The sequence below is a fragment of the Muntiacus reevesi genome, chromosome 1, assembly GCF_963930625.1.
Source record: "Muntiacus reevesi chromosome 1, mMunRee1.1, whole genome shotgun sequence".
Taxonomy (NCBI): domain Eukaryota; kingdom Metazoa; phylum Chordata; class Mammalia; order Artiodactyla; family Cervidae; genus Muntiacus; species Muntiacus reevesi.
Genome location: NC_089249.1, coordinates 50,713,337 through 50,737,382, shown reverse-complemented (window position 1 = coordinate 50,737,382; position 24,046 = coordinate 50,713,337). Strand labels below are relative to the sequence as shown.

At 56.4% G+C, this 24,046-nt stretch overlaps 1 protein-coding gene across 1 annotated transcript in view; it reads right to left on the bottom strand.

Moving 5' to 3' along the window:
- Positions 1 to 1,025: 1,025 nt before the first annotated feature.
- Positions 1,026 to 24,046, bottom strand: part of IQSEC3 (IQ motif and Sec7 domain ArfGEF 3) — an 84,617-nt gene continuing 61,596 nt past the window's right edge. Inside the window, exons 6-14 of the mRNA XM_065923545.1 lie at positions 17,835 to 17,957; positions 17,164 to 17,330; positions 14,602 to 14,741; positions 13,123 to 13,248; positions 10,955 to 11,054; positions 10,680 to 10,841; positions 7,506 to 7,598; positions 4,727 to 4,779; positions 1,026 to 1,454 (exon numbers count right to left, since the gene is read on the bottom strand). Of these exons, the coding sequence (XP_065779617.1) occupies positions 1,026 to 1,454; positions 4,727 to 4,779; positions 7,506 to 7,598; positions 10,680 to 10,841; positions 10,955 to 11,054; positions 13,123 to 13,248; positions 14,602 to 14,741; positions 17,164 to 17,330; positions 17,835 to 17,957 (1,393 nt within the window). The remainder of the gene's footprint in view (positions 1,455 to 4,726; positions 4,780 to 7,505; positions 7,599 to 10,679; positions 10,842 to 10,954; positions 11,055 to 13,122; positions 13,249 to 14,601; positions 14,742 to 17,163; positions 17,331 to 17,834; positions 17,958 to 24,046) is intronic.

Sequence of the window (24,046 nt, the reverse complement as noted above, 5' to 3'; positions counted from 1 at the left end):
TCTGCATCCATGGCCCTCATGAAGGCCACGGAAGTCATTCCGGGGACGGGGTGCCTGACCTGGGTGGGTGAGAGTCCTCGTTCTGCTGGTTGCATCTGCCCCTGGGCAAACCCGGCCTCTCCCTGTTTCTGCTTCTACATGGGGAGGACCCAGTTCTCCTGTGTGTGTGCGTGTTTATGCCCCGGGCACACACTTGACACTCTTTGGGGCTAGAGAACAAGAAACTCTATAAAGGGTGCATTTTGTAGCTACGTGACCTCACGATTCCTTGACTCTGTGGACCTGACTGAGAAAGAGCTGAGGGGCGCCCCTCCCCTTCCCCGTTTCCTGAAGTCTCAGCAGCCACCGGGGCAGACAGCACCCCAGCCCCAGAGGAAGCAGAAACACCCCCCCCCCCGGCCCCGGGGCCAGAAGGGTCAACGTCCCCAGGGCACAGAGGAGCAGCCTCCTGAGACGGCTGGGCTGAGGGGCGGGGAGGGGCATCAGAGAAACCCACCCCTTTCCCCAGGCCTCCCCCTGACCTGGCGGCTCCAGGGATCCAGGGCCAACCGGCCCCCACGTGGTGTGGCGCGCCCAGTGCTGGGGCAGGAGCCAGACCACCTTCTGTGCTAGGCTCGGGTGCCAGCCCATAGCTGTCATACCTGCCCGCCCGGCCTGAGGCCCAGGGCCCCACAGACCCGGCCCAGGAAGCTGGTTAGGCCCTCAGCTCCTGTCGCCCTCAGTCCCTGGTCCAAGCGGCTGGAGGGGTGGTCGCGGTAGAAGAGGCCTAGCTGTGCAGGGCCGGGTGGGTCCCCAGGGAGCCAGGGAGCCCGGCAGATTGGAGGGGAGGGCTGCTCAACTGAGGAATGGAAGCTTGGGCCGAGCAAACCAGATACCAGGGACGGGAGTTCTCTCTCCAAAATGACAGTGATGGGTGACCAGGAACGCGGCGTGCCGGGCGTGGGGAGCAGCGGGCGGAGGGGCAGTGGGGGCCCTGGCGTGGCCCCTTCCCTCTGCGGCAGCAGCGTGGGGGGTGGGGGGCGTGTCTACACCAGACTCCTGGAGCCGCTGGAGCAGCGACGTTGGTGCAGCAGGGAGCCGGGTGGGCAGAACTGGTGCGGGTGGTTGTAGGGGGGTGGGGGTGGGGGCAGTGGGGGCCGGTGGGCCACCTTGACCGGGGAGCCCGGGCCGCCCAGGGGCGTGGAGCCGCAGGAGTCGGAGGAGGCTGGGGCGTAGCAGGACAGAGCCTGGCTCAGGAGGGGCTCCATGCGGGCCAGGCAGGGCTTGTCCAAAACAATGACCTTGACTATCTGCTGGCACTGCACCAGGGTCCCGGGGGGCGTGGGCGGCGGTGGCGGCGGTGGTGGGGGCTGCTCCCTCGAGGGGCTAGGCTGCAGGTCTGGCAACGGCGCTCCCCTCTCGGCCCCCAGCCCGGAGCTGTGTGGGGACACCTGAAGCCTGTTGTGAATTGACACCTAGTTTAGAAACAGCCAGAGAAGTATGAAATGTTACAAGACTAATTCCCAGCTGCTGGGACTGGCCTCCCTCCCGGGCCTCCCTCCCCGCCCACCCTCACCCCTTTCCCAGCTCCTGTGCCCATCAGGGGTTTGCAGGCCCCACTCCGCATTTCTCTGCCACCTAGAGGGCACCTGGCTGCCAGGCAGAGGTGCTGGGCTCGGGCAGAGCCCAGAGACAGCTATGTTCTGCTCCAGCTGAGCCTCCTGGCTCCTGTCTGTGAGGTGGGTGGTTGGATCAATGGACTCAGGTTATGCAGTCTGACCTCACAGACCTTCTGGGCGGCCCTGGGCCACGTGGGAGCACCCACCAATCTCCCCACCGGCCTCAAGCTGGAAAAGCAGGAGTATCTCTACCGCCTCCCTGTCTCCCAGGGGTGTGGTGGGGACACGGGGACAGGGTCAGGAGGCAGGTGGCTTTCAGCCCTGCAAGTCCCTCCCCTCCCACCAGCTTTGTTAAAGCAAGGCCTCATCGTCACTGTGGAATCACAAAGGTGTCTAAACCCTGAAATTCCAGGGACCCCAAGGGGCGGTCTGGACATGTCCCATCCTCCCAGACTCCCCAGGGCCATGTCCACACATTCAAGAGCAGAGTCCAGCCACAGTCATGCCCTCAGCTACCTTTCTGGCCCAACCTGGGTCCTGGAGAAATCTGTCCTGCTGCCAGAGGGGGAACCCAGAAAGGACCCCCATTTTTCTCACTGGGTTGGATTGCGAGGGGTGGCCCCTCCCTCCATGGGCACTGGGGACTAGCCTGTCCTCCTCTTGCTAGCAGGGACAGTGGAATAAATAGGAGGATTCTAGAAGGAGGAGGGTTTAATTAATTCCTCATCCCTCCAGCACTCCAGCCTGTAGATGTGACACAAAAGCCTTTCTGGACTCTTGACCTTTCCAGGGGTGGCTGAGACTCTTATCTCTGGGGTTGCTTCTGACAGTCCTGGGGGCATCACCCCTCAGGCTTGGGATGGGGGACACCGAGGCTGCAAAGGAGGGGACCCTATAGCCAGGCTAAACCACGGTGGCCCTGCCCTACACTATCTCAGAGCCCTAAGCCAGCAGGTCCTGACCCTATTTACTGGCAAAAGGTGCAATGTCAAGAACTCCCCCTTCCTGGGTCCGGGTGCTGCCCTGACAGATCACTTGGCTCTCCAGTCCTGTTCCTTATCCCCCCACTCCAGCCCCGCTTCTTTGGTTTTCACAAGCCCCCACCTCCAGGGTCTGCAGGCCGTGGGCTCTACTCTCCATTCTCAACCTTTACCTTGGCAGCGTTTTCTAGGCCTGAGCTTCTTCCCCCCGCTACTCCCTGCCCTATTCCAACAAAGGAGTCCCCAAGCCCCTCAGTGCCCAGACAGCGCAGAGCAGGGCTGCATCTCCCTCCCTCTTGAGGAGTCCTCTGTGGTCCTCATTGGGACAGAAGGCTTCCTTCCATCCTCTGGGGGGTGGGGGGGGGGTGGCGGCTCTTTTCCCCACCTGCTTTGAGTTATTCTGAGTTATTCCCCATCCTATTCTGCTCTATTCTGAGTTATTCCCCGAGAAGAAGTGGCCTGAGACCATGGGGTCAAGCTTTCTGCTCACTGCCCGCAGACTTTACCGCAGCCCCTCTCGGGGCAAACACCTGACCGCCCGGTTCAGACCCTTGAGCCCTGCTGTGGCCGCAGCTCTGGTCTCACCCTGCACCTCCTCCTCCGCTCCCTGTCCCTGATCCCCGCTCCGCTGTCTGCACCTCCCTCCGCCCCACCCAAGCTGGCCCATCCTTATCTTTAACAGTAAGTGAAAAGCAGGAAGTGACAGCAGAACATTCTGTCATTCTGACCCACCCCTTGCTGATGAAAGAAAGAAGAGAGAGAGCAGGGAAGGGATGGAACATGAGTAGCAAGCCTGACAGCTCAGACAAGCTGGAGAAGCGCCTGCCAGCAGGCGGCCAGGCAGTGACGGGGGTGGGCAGCGGAGGACGCGGGGAGCTTGGGGTCCAGCAGAGAGGTGGGAGGCAAGGCTACCCTTGGTGCAGGGGAGCGGAGGCTGGCAGGGCCCTGGGGCTAGCCTTGCAGATAGCCACGTGGCCCTCTGGACCAGGGGAGGAGGGGGCGAAGGGCCCCCAGACCATGGTCCTCCCTGGGCAGGGGCTCGAAGGCACGGGCAGGGCTGGTAACTTGCGGTGTTTATCTGCAAGGCTGGAGAACGGGCAGCTGCAGGAAGATGGGCAGGGGGGTGGTGGTCGCAGAGGATGGAATACCCACCCTGGGGGCTTGCCAGCTGCTGGGGCAGGAAGCTCCTCCGTGTGAAGGTGCCTCCTCCAGACACAGGTGTGTGGGGGGTGGGGGGCCACGGGGAGTGTGAGGGTGTCCTGGGGCTGGGGGCAGGGCTCCTCCCTCAGAGCCCTAAGAGGGGGCTCCTCCAGCTTGGAGTGGGGGGGGGGGTCTGTGTGAGCATGAGGGACCCTGGAGGCCTGGCAGAAATGAGTAATGGGCTCACAGGGGTCCGAGGGGAGCCAGTGGGGAGGGCTGGAGTCCCCAGACTTGCAGGGTGACTGCACGCCCCCTCCCAGGTTGGCGCTCCAGGGCTGGCAGGGACTAGCTGCTACTGCCACTCCACCAGTCCCTTCCATCCAACTTGGAGGGTCTTCAGACACAGCAGCGCCCACCCCACCCCTCCAAGGAGAAGCCCTACGACAACCCCAGTCCCACCTCACCTCACTTTCTCCAGCATATCCCACCCCATGGCCAGCTTTCCAGGTGGCTCAGCTGTGTTGGGCAGACACTGTACCCTCCCAGCCGCCCCCACTTTCCCCAGAGGCTTCGACTTGGGGACTGGACCTGAGGGGTGATTCTCAGAGGGGCCAGACTCCCTCCACAGAGGCTGGCAGGATGTGGGAGGGGCACACAGAGCATCAGGACCACAGCATGTGCGGGGCGGTGGGTTTAGGGGACCGTGGAGGGATGCAGTGGAGGTGCGGGGGGCTTCATCTGCACGTGTTAGTCTGGGAGCTCAGCCTGGGGGGCTCAGTGGGCTGGGCGTCCAGGGAACTGGAGGGGGCACTGCGGCTTAATTAGGCGCTGGAAGAGTGGCATTACCCATGCTAGCAGTAACTTTTAATTGTATCTCTTGAAATTGGTAATATGGTGAGTCGGGCTGGGGAGGCATTGATTAAAACCTGAGAAGAGAAACAACAGAGACAGTGAGAAGAGGGCGGGGCACGCAGACACACTCACCTGGGCGACCAGGCCTCCACTCACCTCCACCGCGCTCTCCGCCGCCTTCTCCCCCGCGGCCGCTGCTTCCCTTTTGGCTTTGAATGCAAACAGCACAGGGCTCACTCTCCACCGCCCTGTTCCTGCACAAAGCCCTGCCTCCCCCCCGCCCCATCCCACCCCACACCTCCCGACCTGGCATCCCTCTGGAGCCTCCAGGGGCCCCACAACTGTGGGGGGCATCGGACTTGACGCCTGAGCCCAGCTCTGCCACTGAGCAGCTGTGTGACCTTGGGCAAGATGCTACGCCTCTCTGGGCCTGTTTTCTCCTTGCTGGGTACTGTCGAATCTCCTTTACCCTTATCAGAGCCCCGGATGGACTGTGAGTGGCTGTGAGGAGGCCTTGGTTCTTGGCTCCCGGCGGCTCCTAAGTGTCTGTGGCACAGACTCCGTGAGGGAGAGGCCCCATTCCTTTCTTGTTTCTGCTACTGAGCTGAGTGCTGAGGATTCAGTGAGCTGCACGCACCCCAGGGCAGAGCCTGGCGCAGGTAAGAGCAGTCTGTGATGGCTACCAGGGATTTCTTTTTTTTAAACTTTTTTTTTGGCCGAGCCCCGAAGCATGTATAGGTTCTTAGTTCCCTGACCCAGGGAACAGACCTGTGACCCCTGCATTGGAAGTGCGGACCATGGACCTCCAGAGAATTCCTATCTATGAGGGCTTTCTTTTCTTTTCCATTACTTTTTATTGGAGTACAGCTTTACAGGCTGTGTGAGTTTCTGCAGCAAAGCGAATCACCTATACGTAGACACGCTGCTGCTGCTCACTCACTGAGTCGTGTCCAACTCTTTGTGACCCCATGGACTGTAGCCCGCCAGGATCCTCTGTCCATGGGATTCTCCAGGCAAGAATACTAGAGTGGGTTGCCATTTCCTCCTCCAGGGGATCTTCCCTACCCAGGGATCAGACCTGCATCTCTTGTGTCTCCTGTATCGGCAGGTGAATTTTTCACCACTGAGCCACTGGAAAGCCCCATACATATACATACATCCCCTCTTTTTTTTGATTCCCTTCCCGTTCAGGTCACAACAGAGCCCTGAGTAGAGTTCCCTGGGCTATACAATAGGTTCTCACTAGTTATCTCTATTATACATAGTAGTGTATATATATATATATGTGTGTGTGTGTGTGTGTATATATATATATCAATCCCATTCTCCCAACTCATCCTTCCTGCCTTGGTATCCATACATTTGTTCTCTACATCTACGTCTCTATTTCTGCATTGCAAATGAGATCATCTATACCATTTTTTTTTTTTTAGATTTCATATATATGCGTTAATATATATGAGGGCTTTCTGATGGGCCTGGCACACCCTGTGTGCCCCCGGGGACAGCTTGAGGACTTCTTCCAACTCAGTCACCCCTGACTCCCATCCCCACCCCCAGCAGCATCCTAGAGCCCTCTGCCGGGGCCCTCTGATTTCTCACACCCCTGGGAGGGCGCCCACTCCCTGCGATGCCCACCCCTCTGCTTTCTGTAACACAAGAGGAAGCCAGGTCAATGTTTGGAACCGAGGACCCCGCTGGGGAGGGAGCTAATGGACAGGGCCCTGGAGATGCACGTGGGTGGGCGGGAGGCCGGGGGCTGCAACTACCCCGGGAGATGGGCTGTGCTGCAGAGAGCAGGGCGGGTGTTCGGGAATCAGCCACAGCTGAGGTCTGACTCCGGGGTTTAAACAGCTGTGAAAACAGGCATGTGCTGTGACCTCAGACATAAAGGGGCCGCTGACAACAGGGCAGGTGGACAATTAGGAACTCATGGTGGTGGGTCAGACCCACACACAGAGGAGACATCACAGTGAGGGTCTCCGTGAGCAAAACCCGTGCTTGGAAAACGAATCTCATCTCCCAGCTGGTGGGGCTGGTCCTGTGATGCTGTCACAGCATCTCAGCGCCATGGCCATAACCGGGGGAGGGGGGAGGCGGTGGTTTGGGACCAGCATGGAGCCCACTGGAGGCTCAGTTCAAACTGACGTCCTGCTGGGAGCCTGGTTTCCCAGGGCTTGGCATGAGGCACAGCAGGTGCTCAATAAGAGTTCATTACTGTAAGGATGAATGACTGAATTAATTCATTAGTGAAGAGTCCCGGACGGTTTGCTAGGGTTTGTTGGGCTGGGATTTAATTCTCATCCCACCTCTCCTTCTGATTCCTTTTTCTTTGGGGGCAGGTGGGACAGGAGTGGAGGCCAGTCTTCTCCCTGCAGGCTGGGGGAAGGGAAGGGGCCAGAGGTAGAAAAGTAGGAGGGGGGCCAAGGGAAGGGAGGAAGAAGTCTACAGAACATGGCCAAAGGTGGCAGAAAATCTGAAGCTGGCTGAATTCATCTGGAGTGAATAATTCAACCTGGAGAAACCATTTGAGACACTGGGTCTGAGGATTCATGTGGGTTTCAGGAGGCTGACTCAGACCTAGGATGAGAGAGTGCTGGTGGCCCCTTAGGAAAAGGTCTGTAGGGGGCAAACCGAGATTTCCAGACCCTTCTGGCCACCTTTCTTCTTTCCTGCTCCCCGCTGCAAACGCCCCCACCCCGCACACCAGCAGTTTGCAGAGAGCGAGGGGCCCAGGGTCCTGACACCTCCAGGAGGACAGTGACCTTTGTCAGTGGACACATTTTTCTCTCGCCTTCCATCCACTCCCACTGCTGAGGCCCCAGGAGGTTGGGCCATGGAAAGTAGCATCTCCCTCGCCCGAATCCCCCAGGACCCCAAGGCTGGGGTGTGGGTGGGGCCTCCACGCAGGCGGGGCCCCAGATCTGGAACTCACCTGTGGGCGATCCTTGCTTGGACTGCGGGTCCCCCTGGGCTCCCCCAGCCTTGAAGGAGAGAGTCTTTGTTCCTTGCTGCTTCTCCAGCTCCCCTGGGAAACGGAGAAGCTCGTGAACAGAGAGAAACCCGGACACCAGCACACAGAGGGGTGAGAGATGGGGGAGGGTGGGGGGAGAGGGGAGGGTCTCCTGAACACACAGCACCTAGTTTCCCACTTCACTCCCTGTTCAGTGCCTGCTGAAGCCTCAGTTCCCCCTCCAGAGGCAGGGATGCCAGCCCCTGCTCTGACAGCCCGAGAGGAGGGGGACGAGGTTGACAAGAGGGGGGCGACCACCCGGGTCTGCATCTTGGCTCTGATGCTGCCTGGCTGTGTGACTTCAGGCGGGTTACTTAACCTCTCTGTGCCTCTGTTATGGGGACAACAGTGCCTACTTCATAGGATCATAAGAGGGTCGCAGGAGAAAAGACATCAAGGCACTCAGGCTTGTCGGGAGCTTGACACACATCAGCTCCTAGGATGACATGGAAGGCTCACATGGTGTAGCTAGCGCCTCACCAGCGCTGGAGCCGTCCTGTCCGCCCACCGCGTCCGCCGGCCGAGTTCCCCTGAGAACGGGTTACCCAGCTGCTGAGGCTCCGGTGGATGTCTGTCTGCTTTGTTTTGTTGTTCAGTCGCTCAGTGGTGTCCGACTCTTCGAGACCCCATGGACTGCAGCACCCCAGGCTTCCCTGTCCTTTACCATCTCCCGGACTTTGCTCAGACTCACGTCCATTGAGTTGGTCTGCCTGCTACTCAGCTTTAATTCCTCTCTCTACACTAAAAGCCGATTCCTTCCTGTCTGTCCTCAGTGGTGCTGGAGAAAGGCCAGTTACCCTCCTTGGGGATTCGACAGCTGTTATTACATCCTTCTTCAGTTCCTCTTTTCCAGGAGACATCACTAAAGTTCCCTGTGTTAAAGCTACTCTCTTGGGTTCCACTTTCGGCCTCTCTAGGGGGTTTCCCAGATGGTGCCAGTGGTAAAGAATCCACCTGCCAAGGAAGGAGGCATGGGTCCAATCCCAGGGTTGGGATTTCCCCCGGAGAAGGGAATGGCAACCCACTCCAGTATTCCTGCCTGAAGAATCCCATGGACAGAGGAGCATGGCGGGCTGTAGTCTATGGAGTCACAAAGAGTCAGACACGACTGAACACGCACTCTAGCAACTAGTCATCTATAATCTGGGGACACCGGCTCGCAAACCCCAAACCAGAACCGTTTGTGCCAACTGTCTGAACCACACCATCAGTCGATACTCAATAATTTTACTGAACTGAGAGGTGCTCCTCTCTCCCCAGAGGGGCTGCCTTGGCTTCGGAGAAATCAGCGAGGAGCCCAGTCTTGTTTTGTCACGGATCGCGTGAACTTGGGGCCTCTTCCTTAAGGTCTGTTAGACTCAGTTTCCTTATTTGCAAAATGAAGATAATACTACTCAGCTACTGGAAAGATGTGGCAGGCATTAAATCATTCGACAGGCTCGGCATTCAGCCCAGGGCCGGACACGTAACAAGGGCTCGATAAACAGGAACTCTGGCTGTTGTTTTCCTTTTCTCTTTTCTTTCCTCCCGGCCTTCCTGAGCAACCCCTCCTCTTTGCTCAGCTTTCTTCCCATTCTCTCCACCGGAAGAGCAGGAGCAGATGTGAGCCCTCCCCCCCACCACTTCCCTCAACCTCTGCACAGCAGGAGAGGACATTCACCCTTAGCACCCAGATATCAACCCCTTTGTTCTCAGACAGGCAGATACACTCCTCCCAGGCTGATGGGGAAAGTTGCCATGTGCAGCCAGGCTGGTGCCTGTCTTGGGTGCTGGACTCTCCAGCTGCATCTGGGACATTCTGACAAGGTGAGGGTGTATCCTTGAGAATGTTCCAGACCAACAGCTAAGTTGGATTGAAAGGAGCCTGTTATGCCCCTGAAGTCACACTGCCCACCTACAGCAGAAAGGGAATTTACACCCTCCCTGCACCAGGTATTAATGAGTTTAGTTATATGCGCTGGTCGGGAGAGTTTTCTGTTTTAATCTGATTTCACTGCTTTCTTAGGAAATTAGAAACAGAAACTAGCCTCTCATTTTTCAGACTGGAAAGTATGTGAACCTCGGAATCAGACGCCAGTGCAACTGTCGGGTCGTTGGCTTCTAATATGCACTGTAGACACATCCCTTAACTGCTCTGTCTCATCCCGTGAGGCCATGAGTCCTTGCAGCCTCCCTCCGGGCACACCTAAACAAGCCGCCAGGCACACAGTAGGTGCTCCAGGGATGCTCGTGAAACAGCACCGCCTGGCGCATCGGCACCCTTCTCAAAGCTTCCACTGCCTTTCCTCCTGCCTAAGGGGTTTAGACCAATTTAGAACTACTTTTCAACTAAGTGGCCATGCAAGGCAGACCTGGAGTCTCTTTATTTTCTGTTGGAGTTTCTGAATCCATTCTTATTTAATTTTCCCTTAAAGGCTCTCTGAAGCTGCCGCAATGCTTCTTGACAGGAAAGCGTGCAGGTGGGCAGAGACCGCAGGTTGTCACTGCTCTTGTCTTGAACCCCGAAGCCACTGGCAAACCACCCGGATGGATGAAGCGGCTCCGAGATTGTCTACAATGCCTGAGTGAGAGCAACCGAGAACAGGCACTCCTTGGAGGACGGAAAGACAGCTCTGAGGTGAGGGGCAGTCAGAAAGCCAGCTGGGACTCTTCAGAAAGACAACGCTATGAAAAAGTTAAGTGGGGGGACCCTTACAGGTTAAAAGGCATGAGAGACAGGAAACAACCAGCCGTGATGTGTGGGGATCTGAACTGGATCAGGGAGGAGGCTGTCCAGGGAGATTGGGTGAGAATCTCTGCCCGAATCCCCTTGGTGGGCATGCCTGTCTTTAGGGCCGGCTCGCTCCCTGGTCCTGCTCAAACCCAGCGGAGTTCTGTGGCTGAGGGGCCCACAGGGAGCCCCGAAACCTGGCTACATGTGCACATACCCTTGAGTACCTCGGTTTAACTGTGAAGCCTCCATCAGCCGTGATGGTGCAGTGAGGCCAGGGGCGGGGAGGGCTCAGGAAGGCAGAGGGGCCTTGATCACCCACACTCACTACACAGAGGGGTGTGTGTCTACGAGCGACCCGGGGATCTGGGGTGCCCCGTCCTTACACTCTATCCGGATCTGCTCCAGCTCTGTCACCTCGGCGATGGACTCCTTCAGGTCTTCCACAAACTTCTGCATCTCGTCCAAGCCCAGGGCGCAGAAATGCAGCACCTGCTTCTTCTCGCAGCCCGAGAGCGGGGTCACCAGGGTGATGCCGTGAGAGTAATCTGGAAGCCAGACCCCAGCCACCGTGGGCCGTGAGCAGCCGCAGGTGAGGCCTGGGCCCAGGGGTGCCTGCCCCTCCCCGTCCCCCAGCCACATCCACAGGCGACAGACTTACACTCGTTCTCAAAGAGGTGGAACTGCATGCCCAGCAGGCCCACGGACCTGCAGAAGGTGTACGTGGAGGAGCTCTTCCTCTTGGGGCAGAGTTTGAGAATCTGTCCAAGAGAGGGAGACAGACGTGCACTGACCGGTGTGCGCTTGTGTGATAAACGTGCCTCACACTCCTGGATGGGCGGACACCCAGGGCCTCTGGTGAACACAAGTAAACCCGCAGAAAGGGACACACACGCCCAGGCAGACTTACACACTTAGGATACATTCACACACACATATACACGTGACACAGACTTACACACTTAGGATATATCCACACACACGTATACACACATGTGTGCACACATACATATACACACACAATATACAGCATGGAACAGTCCAGCGGCCCCTCCCACTGCATCTAGCACCCAGCCCGGACTCCCCGCCTGGTCTATAACCCCCACCTCATCTGGTCCCTGCTCTGCTCAGGCCGAGCTGTCCTTTCTGTGGCTTGAACAGGGTGGGTGGGTCCCCCTGTGGGTCTCTGCACCAACTATTTCCTTGTAGCTTGTCCTCACTCAGTGCTGTGCTAAGCTGCTTCAGTCACGTCCAGCTCTTTGTGACCCCAGGAACTGTAGCCCACCAGGCTCCTCTGTCCATGGGAGTCTCCAGGCAAGAATACTGGAGTGGGTTGCCATGCCCTTACCCAGGGGAATCTTCCCGTCCCAGGGATGGCACCCAGCTCTCTTAAGTATTGGCAGACAGGTTCTTTACCACTAGCGCCACCTGGGAAGCCCCTCCTCACTTAGATCTTGACTCAAATATGGCCTCCTTAGAGACCCCTTCCCTGACCACCATTTCTAACAAAAACAAAATGAAAGAAGAAAAATCCCAGCCTCAGGATGCCGGGGTTGTGGGAGGAGGATCCTCGGGATCCATAAGTCAATCAATGGGTCAATCCATTAATGCCTAACAAGCCGAAAGGCAAAGTGAAGAAATGCATACACAGGTGACGGCAGAAACTGGTACTCTCTTCCTTAACGGGGCAGGGCAGCGTCTCAACCACTGGGCCGCCAGGGAAGTCTCCGGCATGTGCTTTGAGGATGAAGTAGTGTAAGGACTGGGCGGTGAGTAGGCAGGCCACCACTGAGTGATGAGGGGAGAAAGGGGGTCATGCAAGGTCTGGGAGCTTTTCAAGCAGACGATGAGCAGCAAAGTCAGGGTCTGAGACAGAAAGAACCCGGCCTCAGGATAACAGCTGGTGGGTCAGGGGGTGGGGATGGAGGAGAGGGGTGGAGGGAGGTGAGTCCCACGGGCGGGTGGGCTGACTCTGCTGCTCTTTGGAGGTGGACCTCAGGTGTGATCGTCAGATGTGGGACAAGGTTAGAGGCAGTGCCGGGGTGAGTCATGGATGGAGAGGGGGGTGGGGGGGTGGAGAGGAGACAGAGACCAGACCCCATTCACCCCTGCTTTCTAGCACTTAGAACAATGCCTGGGACACAGCTGACACTCACTAAATATTCACTCTATGGATGCCTGTGTTCAAAGGGCTTCCCAAGTAGCGCTAGTGGTAAAGAACCCACCTACCAACACAGGAGACCTAAGAGACTCGGGTTCGATCCCTGGATCAGGAAGATTCCCTGAAGGAGGGCATAGCAACCCAGTCCAGTATTCTTGCCTGGAGACTCCCATGGACAGAGGAGCCTGGTGGGCTACAGTCCATAGAGTCACACAGAGTCAGACATAACTGAAGAGTGAAGGCTGAATGCCGCGTAGATGTACAGACATGCACACGCATGTGCACCCACGTGCGCACACACACACACACACACACACACATGCCAGCATTCCCCTGGACCCAGGAACAGTACAGCCGCTCTCCGACCCCCTGCACCTCCCAGGCTGTGGGACAGATGGACGTGCAGCCCTCTACCCTCCAGCCCCACGTTTCTCATCATGACGGGGAGGCAGACACCCTGGGACCTAGTCCATTCCCACCAGGACCGGGAACCCCGAGCAGATAAGCTCTCTGCGCCTTGGCTTCATAACCTACAGAGGAGGTTATCCTGTCTGCCTGGGCCACCTCACACCCCAGGCTGTGGAAATGGACTGCTGGGTGTGCAGCACCCTGGGGGAGTGGTCCCCGAGCCCCTCCCTGCTCAGCTCCTGGCTCAGCTCCCCGCTCACCACCAGCAGGTCGTTGAAGAGGAACACCTCCCTCTGGTGAGCGGCCTGCTTCTGCAGCTTGTTCACGTCTGTCACCTCGAAGAGTCGGCTGCAGCAGACCAGGCGGCGATGGGGCACCGAGAGCACCTGGGGGGCGCGCGGTGCTCAGCGGGGGCGGAGGGGGGCCCACCGTCGCGGCCGTCACCCCCCAGCACCAGTTTCCAGAAGAGCAGGTGCAGGCCTGGTTTGATCCTGAACCTCCCCTCTCCTCCCCGGGGCTCTCTCCCCTTCCTCGCGCTCCTTGGGGAGCAGGGCTGGGTAAGAGGGGTTCATGATGAAGTAAGTAAGAGGACAAAAGGTGGAGGAAGGACATTGAATAGAGTCTCCGGGGTTTCCCCAGTGGCTCAGTGGTAAAGAATCCACCTGCCAACTCAGGGGACACAGCTTTGATCCCTAGTCTGGGAAGATCCTACAGGTTGCGGAGCAATTAAGCCCATGCACTGAAACCACCGAAGTCCGCACACCCTAGAATCCAGGCTCCACAACAAGGAGTAGCCCCTGCTCCCCACAACTAGAGAAAAGCCCCCACAGCACCAAAGACCCAGCACAGCTAAAAATAAATAAATAAACATTAAAAAGAAAAAAAGAGCCTCTGGATCGTTCAAGTCCCATCACTGTGCACCCCTCTCCCTCTGAGGCCTTCTTGAGGGCACCCCCACATTCTGGGATGCGCCTCTCTCAGCTGCACACCCAGACACAAGTGTGCAAGGTGGAGGAGGGGGGTCCCAGGGACACCGGGAACCTGCTCTAGTGTGTGAACCAGCTCCAGGGGGGCGTCCACAATCCTGACAGAGGCTGGGACTTCAGCATGAAGGGCTCTAGCCAGGAAAGGCTGACCCCACATAAATGAGTCAAGGGGTCCAGCACAGAGCCTCCAGCAAGGTCCCCAAACTGCCCTCTGAGCCAGCCAATGGGGAGGAGGAACCGGAGAGATCAGCATTGGGGAGATGGAGGCCAGACCTTTATATTTGCGGTATATGGAGCTTCTGTGGACACCTAGAGAGGACTGCCCTTAAAAACCACTGCAAACTTGGGGCAAACTGTGACTCAGGCTACAGCTCAGGGGTGCCCCAAGGGTTTGAGACCCCACGTCGAGAGCCTGCTTTAGCCCACGTCCTGCCTTCTCTTCAGTAGATCATCCAGGATGCCCAGGGTCCATCCCACCCCAACCTCCCTAACTGGCCTTCCAGAGGCTTCAACCCAAGAGCCCGGGCAGTCTTTCCCAGCATCTCACTTCCACCCCTCCCACTGCAGGAGCTGGTCAAGGCGACGATAAGGAGATAGGCAGGTGGAAGGAAGAGGGTGGAAGGAAGAAAGGGGAGGAGCTGGAGACAGGGCCTCTGTGGCCAGAGGGGGAGGCAAGTGGCCCCTCACCCCTTCCACTTCCAGTCCCCCAGCCCCCCGCCAGCTGAGCACTGTGACCCCACGGTGGGCACTCACAGTCTTCATGCCCACGATGGACTTCTCCACCTTGGTGACGTACGTGACGTGGTCCTCGTTGGACTTGAGCTCCTTCTGCTGAATCCTCTCGTAGATGCCGACCACCAGCTCCCTGGGGATGTCGGCACCGTCATCCACACCTAGGGACGAGGAGTGGGGACAGGACGGGGTCAGGGGGTTCAGGGGCTGGAGCCAGAGAGGGGAAGTCCACTACCTGAGTGACACTCCCCAAGGGTGGCCTTGATGTGGCCCTGTCCCTGCTCCAAAGCCTTCAACGGCTGGCTCCACATCCCTGCTAAATTAGAGATGACCCCCCTGGCCAGAGCACCTACTGTACGAGGGCTCAGCACGTGTCCCAGCCCCAGCTCCAGGGGCCCCACAGCCACAGTCTCGGCTGCTACCTCCCGGGCCTCCTCCTCATCTCTGATCGCAGCCTCCGGGCTCCTGCCTTTGCTCCTCCTAGCATCTCCCTCTCCGGCCCCGCCATGAAGGCACTGCCTGTGTGCGGTCTTGTCTCTTTCAGGCCCTCCCCTCCCCTCCATAGGGAGCTCAGTGATGAGCTGTCAGATGGTGAGAAGATCCCCTCCTTGCTGGGAGCAGAAGGAGGGCTGGGACATTAAGTGGAGGAGAGCAGGGCAGCCCTGCAGTGATGCAGGAACAAGACCACCAACCCATCTCCCACTTCCTGGTAATGATCAGACCCTGGTGACAAGAAACACCAGCAGGAAGTACACCAACGTGAAAACAACTTTCCCCGGGAGGTAGAAACCGAAGCAATAAACAGAGTCTTCTTTCTACTGCTTCTAAATCTTCTTTTAACGACTGTACACTCCTCTTTTCAAGAGGGAAAAATGAAAAATAAAACATCTCGGGCAAGTGCTCTCCAAGCAGTTTTCTTAAGTGTTGAGAGGACATTACACCTTCTATGAGCGACTCTCTGGATTGACCCCGTGTCTCCACATCTGAGCTTGGTTCTGAGTTGGGCAGATGAACCAAGAAGCACCCCCCAGGGCCCCTGAAAGAAGCCAGGCTGTGGCCAAGAGGAGCAGGGCAGGGGCCGAGCACACGGGGCTCCCAGGTGGAGATGGCAGTTTGCACGCCTCTGCTCCTTCTGAACGCCCCGGAAAAAGGAAGCGGCGGAGACAGGGGAAGAGGCGGGGGCAGCAGGGGACCTGGAAGTGGGTGAATGAGCACACGGATCAGCACAGCTGGGAACATGGAAACGGAAACCAGCAGAGGGATTAGAAGGCTCAGAACCACCAAGCGCTCTGGAGCTGGCAGAGGCCTGGAGGTGAAGGTGGGCTCGAAACAGGAAGATCAGTTGAAAATTAAAATAAAAGGCACTTAGACATCCCCGCCCCTTCCTCCACTCCAAGCCTTCATTCTTTGAAAAGGTTGAACCAGGAACTCTGGGCTGGCGGACCCCAAGCACAACCAGTTGGAGAAGGAAATGGCAACCCACTCCAGTATTCTTACCTAGGAAATCCTACGGACAGAGGGGCCGTGGGGGTTACAGTCCATGGGATTGCGAAGAGTCGGACACGACTGAGCAACTTACACTAAGCATAACCAAGAGTGAGGGTCTGGGCAGAAAACTGGGGGGTGGAGCTGATGTCTATGTATCAGGAGACCCCCGCAAGCCCACTTCCCACGAAGCTCTCAGAGTGTTGGCAGAGAGACTCACCCTCTCTGGGCCACAGGTTGGACATTTCTGAGGGATTGAGCAGCACAAGGGAAAATATCTACAGATATTGCAGTCACTTCTCCCAGTGAAACAGCTCAATGAAATGTCGACATGAGAAAGCCCCCCAGTTGGTAACCCCACGCACACTTGGAGTTTTAATCAGCCTTTTAGGGGCTCACTGCTAAATGTGGATGAACAACCAAGTTTCATCAACTGTGTATGGAAAGTCTCCAACACAAGAGAGGGAACTGAAAAAGGGGGAAACTGAAAAAGGAACTTAGAAGAAAGCAAAGAGAAACTCAAACAAACAAATAAGTGAAAACATATTATTCACATCTTCAGAGATACATAAGAAGATGTTGCATCTACAAAACAGGAACAAAATGCTCTGAAGAGCAACACTTAGCAGAAAAGAGTTCTTGAGAATGAAAAAGATGACAGCAGAAATGAAAAGTTAAGCAGGAGATTTGAAAGATAAAGCTGAGGGCCATCTTCGGGAAAGTCAAACAAGAAGACAAAGATGGCAGACAGAAAGTTACCGTCAGAGGCTCAGACTGGGAGGTCTAACATCTGAAAACTAGGAGTTCCAGGAACACAGTCCAGAGAAAAAGGAGAGGGGAAATGGTCAGTTGCAATATTTCAGAGGCATGTGTTTCTAGACTATTAATAAAAGGAAGAAACTAGTTCCCAGCACAATGGGTAGAGAAAGAGCCAGAGAAGGCACACGATAATGAAACTCAGAACATGAAGGACTCCCCCGATGCCCGGCAGGCTAGCCACCTCCTGGGCCCAGACAGCAGTGTCCAGTGCCCTTGACCACTGGGGTGACAGCCTTCCGTGAGGGACCCCCCCCCCCCCCCCCCGCCGCTTCCCACTACCTCGCAGGTTCCGGATAAAGTCCTCCAGCATCATCTTGCGGTCGGGCTTGATGTTGGGGCTGTACATGTCGGTGTTGAGAAGGATGATGGCGAAGGCCAGGATGAAGATGGTGTCTGGGTTGTGGAACTGCTGCACCACTTCAGGGTTGCACATGCAGTAGCGCTGGCTGTGGTGGGGACACACGTGGGGCGTGAGGGCCCTGCGCTCCCCAGGCTCCAGAGAGGGGGGCACTCGGGAACATGTCTGGTTCTCTGAGAGTGGGCTTAGGCCTGGGGGCCTCCCTGTCACCCCACACTTTGGCCCCCACCCCCACCGAGGGAATGCACCCACAGACCCCAGGCACGCCCTCCCCACCAGTGCCAGCCTCAGACTGATGCTCAGGAAAGACCCGCTGGTTGACGGGGACACACGAGGTGCCAGCAGGCCATCTGGAGGACAGATGCTGGTCCAGCTCAGAAAGACCCAGAGGTTTGCCCGCTTCTTTCTTCCCCTCCTGCCACCCTCCCAACCCCGCCCCCAAGCCCCAACCAGCCCCCTATGGACTCCTGTCCTCAGCTCACAGCCCCGGCTGCTTCCTCCATTCCCTGGGTGTGTGGGGGACTCCTGCCCCCGGCTGGCAGCCCCCTACTTTCCCCATGCCGAGCGTATGTGAGGGCTGGGGAGGACCCACCTGAAGGCCTCTATGAGCCGCTCCACCTTCTGTGCCTCGCCCTGCACACGGATATGGGCCTGGAACTTGCGCAGGGCCTCGTCCAGCTCCATGGCGGAGAAGTCCATCTCGTCTACCACGCAGCTGAGGCCGGGAGGGGAGGGGGCCGTAAGGGCGGTGGGCCGGACCTCCCTCCACCAGCCAGAGCTGGGGAGGAGGGCGAAGCCTGCCTGCTGGCTAGACAACCCCTCCCTGAAGGAAAGACAGGACTTGGGGGCCTGAGACCAACCAGGAGGGACTTACCCATGCCAGGGTCTCCTGCCATAGCCCAAGAGGACCTCCTCACCCCCTGCCTCCCCCTGCAGACAGCCTTGCAAGGTGCTGGCTGAGGGTCCTCTTCCCATTACCAGAACCTGGGGCCCAGGGCGGCGGCCGGCAGTCCAAGGCCTCTGGCTAAGAGGATGCTGAGCCCAGACCTCCCGCCTCCAAATCCCAGGGCCTCTCCTCTCAGCCCCTGAGCATCCAGAAGTCAGAGGTTTAAACGGTGAACAGAGTTTCCTCTCCTGTCCTCTCCAAGGCCTGTCAGGGGCCTGGCTTTCTCCCTGCTTTCCGCTCCATTTGGGAGTCTCCTCTTACACCACCCCTCCAGTGTCTGAGCGTTCGTAGCCGAGGAGCCTGCCCACCCCCAAGCAAGTGACAAGTCAGCTTAACCTCCTGGCCCCCAGCGCACCCAGCCTTGCCCTCCTGGGGCACCCTGTCCCCAGGGTCATGAGCGTCGATCAGGGCAGGAATCTGGGCCCCACAGAGCAGCAGCCCTGATGCCGTCGAGGGCCACAGAGGCTTCCACGTGGAGCTGACGTGTCCTCTTCTGCATACACGTGCCACTCCACTCTTCTCTGCCTGGCCACCCCACACCCGCCCCATGCTGCCCTCTCTTAGTTCCCATACGATGCAGAGAGTAGGGGGTTTTTCCTGAACACAGGGGAAAGAAATAGAAGGGTACCATCAGAGGATTGACAAGTCCAGTTTCTTTGAAGATGGTTTCTCTGGTGTTGGGGGAGAATGAACGCACAGGGAAGGGCAGGAGCGATAGAGAAGCAGGGGCCGTCAGGATGCACCTGCAGAGGGCCAGGCGAGAGATGGGGCTAAATCGGAACAAATCGAATGGACCCAAATGGACCAGGCCAGCTCAGAATCTGAGAGACATCCTAAAGGAAGAACTGGGGGAGGAGATGAGGGTTCATTTGGTTGATCTACAGGGTTCATAAGAGGCCACGTTAAATAACAGTGCTACTAGGCACAGAGGAGGATGCTGAGGGCGAGTCAGTCCCTGGGCAGCCTTCACCAAGCCACAGGCTGTGTTAGCAATTCTTGCAGGAAAGTCAGGGTGTACATCTTTTATGTTTTACCAAGTATTTAATATTTTAAGTTGACCTGAGTAAATATTTGATTATGTCTGGTTTGAGGAATTCTTCAGATAAAATGTCCCCACAACTAGCATCTCTCTCTTCTCAAAGCTGAAAGTATATACGTGTTTATTTGGTATAACCTGGACAGAGTACTCCAGTGGGTCTGAAGTAAAGGCCGTGCATTCTGAATTCTCAGCAGCCCAGGAGGCTCTTCCCTGAGATCGGCCACCTCTGTTCTTGCCCACTCCGGTCAGCAGGCCCTGCTGCCTCTCCCTGGTTCAGGGTTCCACCAACCTCTCCCCTCCCCACAGCCTTTGCTAAGGGTCAAGGCCTCAGCATCTCACCACAACTGTGACTTCAGTAGCCTCTGGACCAGTCTCCCTGCCTCCAAACCATCTTCCGGAAGAACATTTCTAAGACATCCATGGCCCTGCTTATAATTTTTCCAGGGCTTCCCATACACCCTGTACGAAACCCGAGTTCCCCAGCAAAGCACAGCCCTGGTCGCTCCCAGTCGCCCCTGCAACATCCTGGCTCCGTCCTGCAGCCTTGCTCTCCAATCACTGCATGTTCACCCAGGCTGTTCCTTCGTCCTGCGGCCCACCCCCTACCTCCAGGTCTGCGGCTAGATGTCCATCTCTCAAAGAGTCTTCCTCGACCTCCGTGGTTCCCCTGCTGTGTCTCCCACCAGGCCACATGCTCCCAGATCCCCAGAGTCAATTTCTGCATTCCTAGCGGATATCTGAACTCAATAAACATTCCTGGGGTGGATGAATGAGTGAGTGACAGGACCAACCTGGAGAACATGAGCTGGAGAAGGAGCCCTGTGGCTGGGGCTTTGACCTGGTGGCCCAGATCAGCTGGACCTGACCCCCGGACACGGCTGCCAAGGGAAGGGCCAGTGGATTCCAGACTGCGGGCAGTGAGGCAGAGTGGAGTGCACACACTTCCCATTGTTCGGCCGCCTTTGCAGGCCAGGGAGTGATGAGAACCCAGCCAGCTGGCCCTGATGAGGCTGCTGCCCGGGAGATGTCTGGATCTGCCTGGTGAGGTGCTGCTGACAGGGGGTAATCCCGGTGGTGCTCCCACTTAGGTCGGGGGAAGTGGGGGCTGTGCCCTCCTTCCTGTGAGATTCTGCAGGGATGCGGCAAGCCCCTTGCAAGGGCTGGGGAAGCATAAACACAGACGCTCCCTGCATCTGTATAAACAGGTACAACCTTGCATAAAATTGCTCGTTAGCATGGATCCACGCATGGCGTCAGTCTGCGTTGCAGGAAAATGAAGCGTTGTACACAACTGTGATCAAAATGAATGTTGTCATCTCCGGTATTTTTTTTTTAACGATAGCAAGACAGTGTCTGGCAGACAAAGGCACTGGATGAGACCTGAAAATAGGTAATGATGGCAGCAGGGATTTTTAATTGGCCAGAAGAGACTGCGAAGACCTGGAAGCTGAGGCTCGGGCCAAGGCTGGGAGAGATGTGTGCGCTGCCCATGAGGGACTCTGCTCCAGGCGGAGCCGGGCCAGTTTCAAGATTAGGATGGAAAACGAAACCACCCACCACCACGAGCTGGAGGAACCCGGGTGTTATTTCTGTAGTTCTCGTCTCATACAATTCAATTAAAAATATCCCCATCCGCCGCAGTTATTTTCGTTAGTTGGAACTCATAACATGCCTAACAAAGGTCAGGGCCTTCTGCAAAAGGGCGACGTGGCCAACAAAACAAAGCTGGAGGAGGCTGACGCAGGAGGGCCTGCCAGGGTCCCTGGTGACGACACAGCAATGAAGAAAATCCCATTTGAGGGCCTCAGAGGGGATGACTGCTGACGCACCTTGAACCTGCTCACAAATCGGGAGTCAGTGAGGATGCCGAGGCCACTTTCCTTTTGCCAGGCTAGCAGCCCCACCCGGTGGTTCTCAAACTCGAGGGCTCACCAGAGCCCCCTGGCAAGCTGATCAGCAAGCAGGAGGCTGGGCACCACCCCAGGGGTTCTGGTTCCAGGAGTCTGGGCTAGAGTTTGAGAATTGACATTGCTAACAAGTTTTCAGGGGCTCTGCTGTTTGAGACCCATGCTCTGTGCCGATGACAGGGGTGGGTCAGGCAGAGGTCAGGCCCTTGGTGTCAGGCAACCTTGGGTTTGAATCTTAGGCTTCCCTAGTAGCTCAGTAGGTAAAGAATCCATCGGCAATGCTGGAGACCCCAGTTCAAATCCTGGGTAGGGAAGATCCCCTGGAGAAGGGATAGGCTACCCACTCCGGTCTTCTTGGGCTTCCCTTGTGGCTCTGCTGGTAAAGAATCTGCCTGCAATGCGGGAGACCTGGGTTCAGTCCCTTAGTCGGGAAGATCCCCTGAAGGAGGGCATGGCAACCCACTCTAGTATTCTTGCCTGGAGAATCTCCATGGACAGAGAAGCCTGGTGGGCTATAGTCCAAGGGGTCACAAAGAGTCGGATGCTACTGAGCAAATTTCACTTCACTTCACTTCCACCACCACACCACTCCACTTCCACTGGAACTGTTAGGTTCCAGTCGCTTAGCCTTGCTGGGCCTCACTTTTCTCATCTCTAGAATGGAGCTAACCCTGTAACACCTAGTTACAGGTAACATCCCTGTAACCCACCAGTGGGCAGGTGGGGTTATGGGTTTTAGAAGAGATGATGTATGTAAAGCTCTCAGTTTATAACAGAGTATAAGAAACAGAGAGTTCCCAACTTGCAGTTGCCAAGGCGTAGGGGAGGGAGGGATAGACTGGGAGTTTAGGGTTGGTAGTCGCAACTATTACATTTAGAATGGATAACCAACAAGGGTCTACTGTATAGCCCAGGGAATTATACTCAATATCCCGTGACAAACCATAATGGAAAAGAATATATAAAAGAATGTCTCTATAACTGAGTCACTTTGCTATACAGCAGAGATTGGCACAACATTGTAAATCAGCTATACTTCAATAAAAAAAAAATATATATATATATATGTGTGCGTGTATTTAGTTGCTCAGTCATGTCCGACTCTTTGCAACCCTATGGACTGTATGTAGCCTGCCAGTCTCCTCTGTCCATGGGATTTCCCAGGAAGAATACTGGAGTGGATTGCCATGTCCTCCTCCAGGGGATCTTCCCAACCCAGGGATCGAACCCAGGTCTCCTGCATAGCAGACAGTTTCTTTACCTTCTGAGCCACCAGGGAAGTCTATATATATATATATATATATATATATATATATATATATATATATATATATATATATCGTGACTCAGACAGTATATGTATATATACACAAATATATTTTTAAAAAGGAAATGACAGTCCTCGTTAGGAACCAAATCAGAGCTGATGTGCCCGGTGGTTAAGCAGATCTGAAGTTTCTACTAACAGAGCTATAAACACCCTTGCCATCATTGCCAATTAACTCTGCCTGAAAGTCCATCACCAGACCCATCAACTGTTTATAACATAGGCCGTCAGAGAGAGGAAACAGAGTCGGCTCAGACCAATGGAGGTTTGTGGACCAGTTCCTCAGCTCTGCTTTCTTCCTAGATTGAGAGGGTTGGGGCCAGCAAATAAAGGTGTACCAGGGATGGGAGGGGCTTCTCGGGTGGTGCTAGTGAACCCACCTGCCAATGCAGGAGACACAAGAGACGTGGGTTTGATCCCTGGGTCGGGAAGATCCCCTGGAGGAGAGAGTGGCAACCCACTCTAGTGTTCTTGCCTGGAGAACCCCATGGACAGAGGATCTGGCAGGCTACATACAATCCATGGTGTCACATAAAGTCAGACAGACTGAGCGACTTAGCACGCACCCGGGGACGGGAGAGCATCTGATTTTGGCCAGGGCACTAGACATTTCTTCTCTCGGGCCTCAGTTCCTGCCCGGGGAAAATCAGGGGGCTGGACTAACTGACTGTCCAAGGCATGTTTCTCAGCACCATGATTCACAACTGGAGTCTGACATGCGCAGTAGAGACATCTGGACCAGACGCCTGCTGGATGAAGCGGAAGGCAGGAAGGTGCAGAGCTAAGGGCTCAGGCTGTGGACCATTCTGCCCAGCTTCAGATCTCAGCCACTGCTCAGCTCTGTGGGCAAGCAACCCACTTTCTCTGGTACTCAGCTCCTTCACTGGGTGCGGACTCCAGCATTCGCCTCACAGCGCTGCCGGGAAGAAAGAGCGTGGCTCTGCGTATGAGGCTCTTGGAACCATGCCTGCTGGCACATGATACACACTGGACACATGTGAGCTGCCCACTCACTCACAGACGGCCCTCCTGAGAAACCCTGGGCGGGTGTGACCCCCAGGACGCCCCTCCAGGAAGCCCCCTTGCACTGAGCAGCCAGTGTCAGCCACCCCTGAGTTATCACACAGGATTGAGAGAGACCCCTCCTGGGCTAGGACTGGAGGGCTCAGGAAAGGAGTGGGTGCTGGGTTTGTTCATTTTTGTACAGAAGCCCAATTTCCATGTACCCGTGACCAAGCCAAAGGGTCTCAACTCTGGACTTGGAGTTCATCCCACTCTTGAACTTGGAGTTCCAGGGTCTCCATGTTCAGGAGTGAGTGATTCTGAAATGCCAGTGACTGTTAACTGTTAAGGAGAATCGCTCATCCGTGTGTGTGCGTGTGTATGTGTGTGTGTGTGTGTGTGTGTGTGTGTGTGTAGGCAAGGGTGGAGGAAAGGGCACTGGAGAGGTAAGGGCTCGAGGTCATAAAACCCCAAGACACCCCTGTTAGAAGAGACCTTCTCCTTCCATCCCTCTGAGTGGGGGCAGCATCAAGTTTTCAGAGTCGTGCAAAGCCTCCTATCCGTGTCTGCCCCTGGCCTCTCT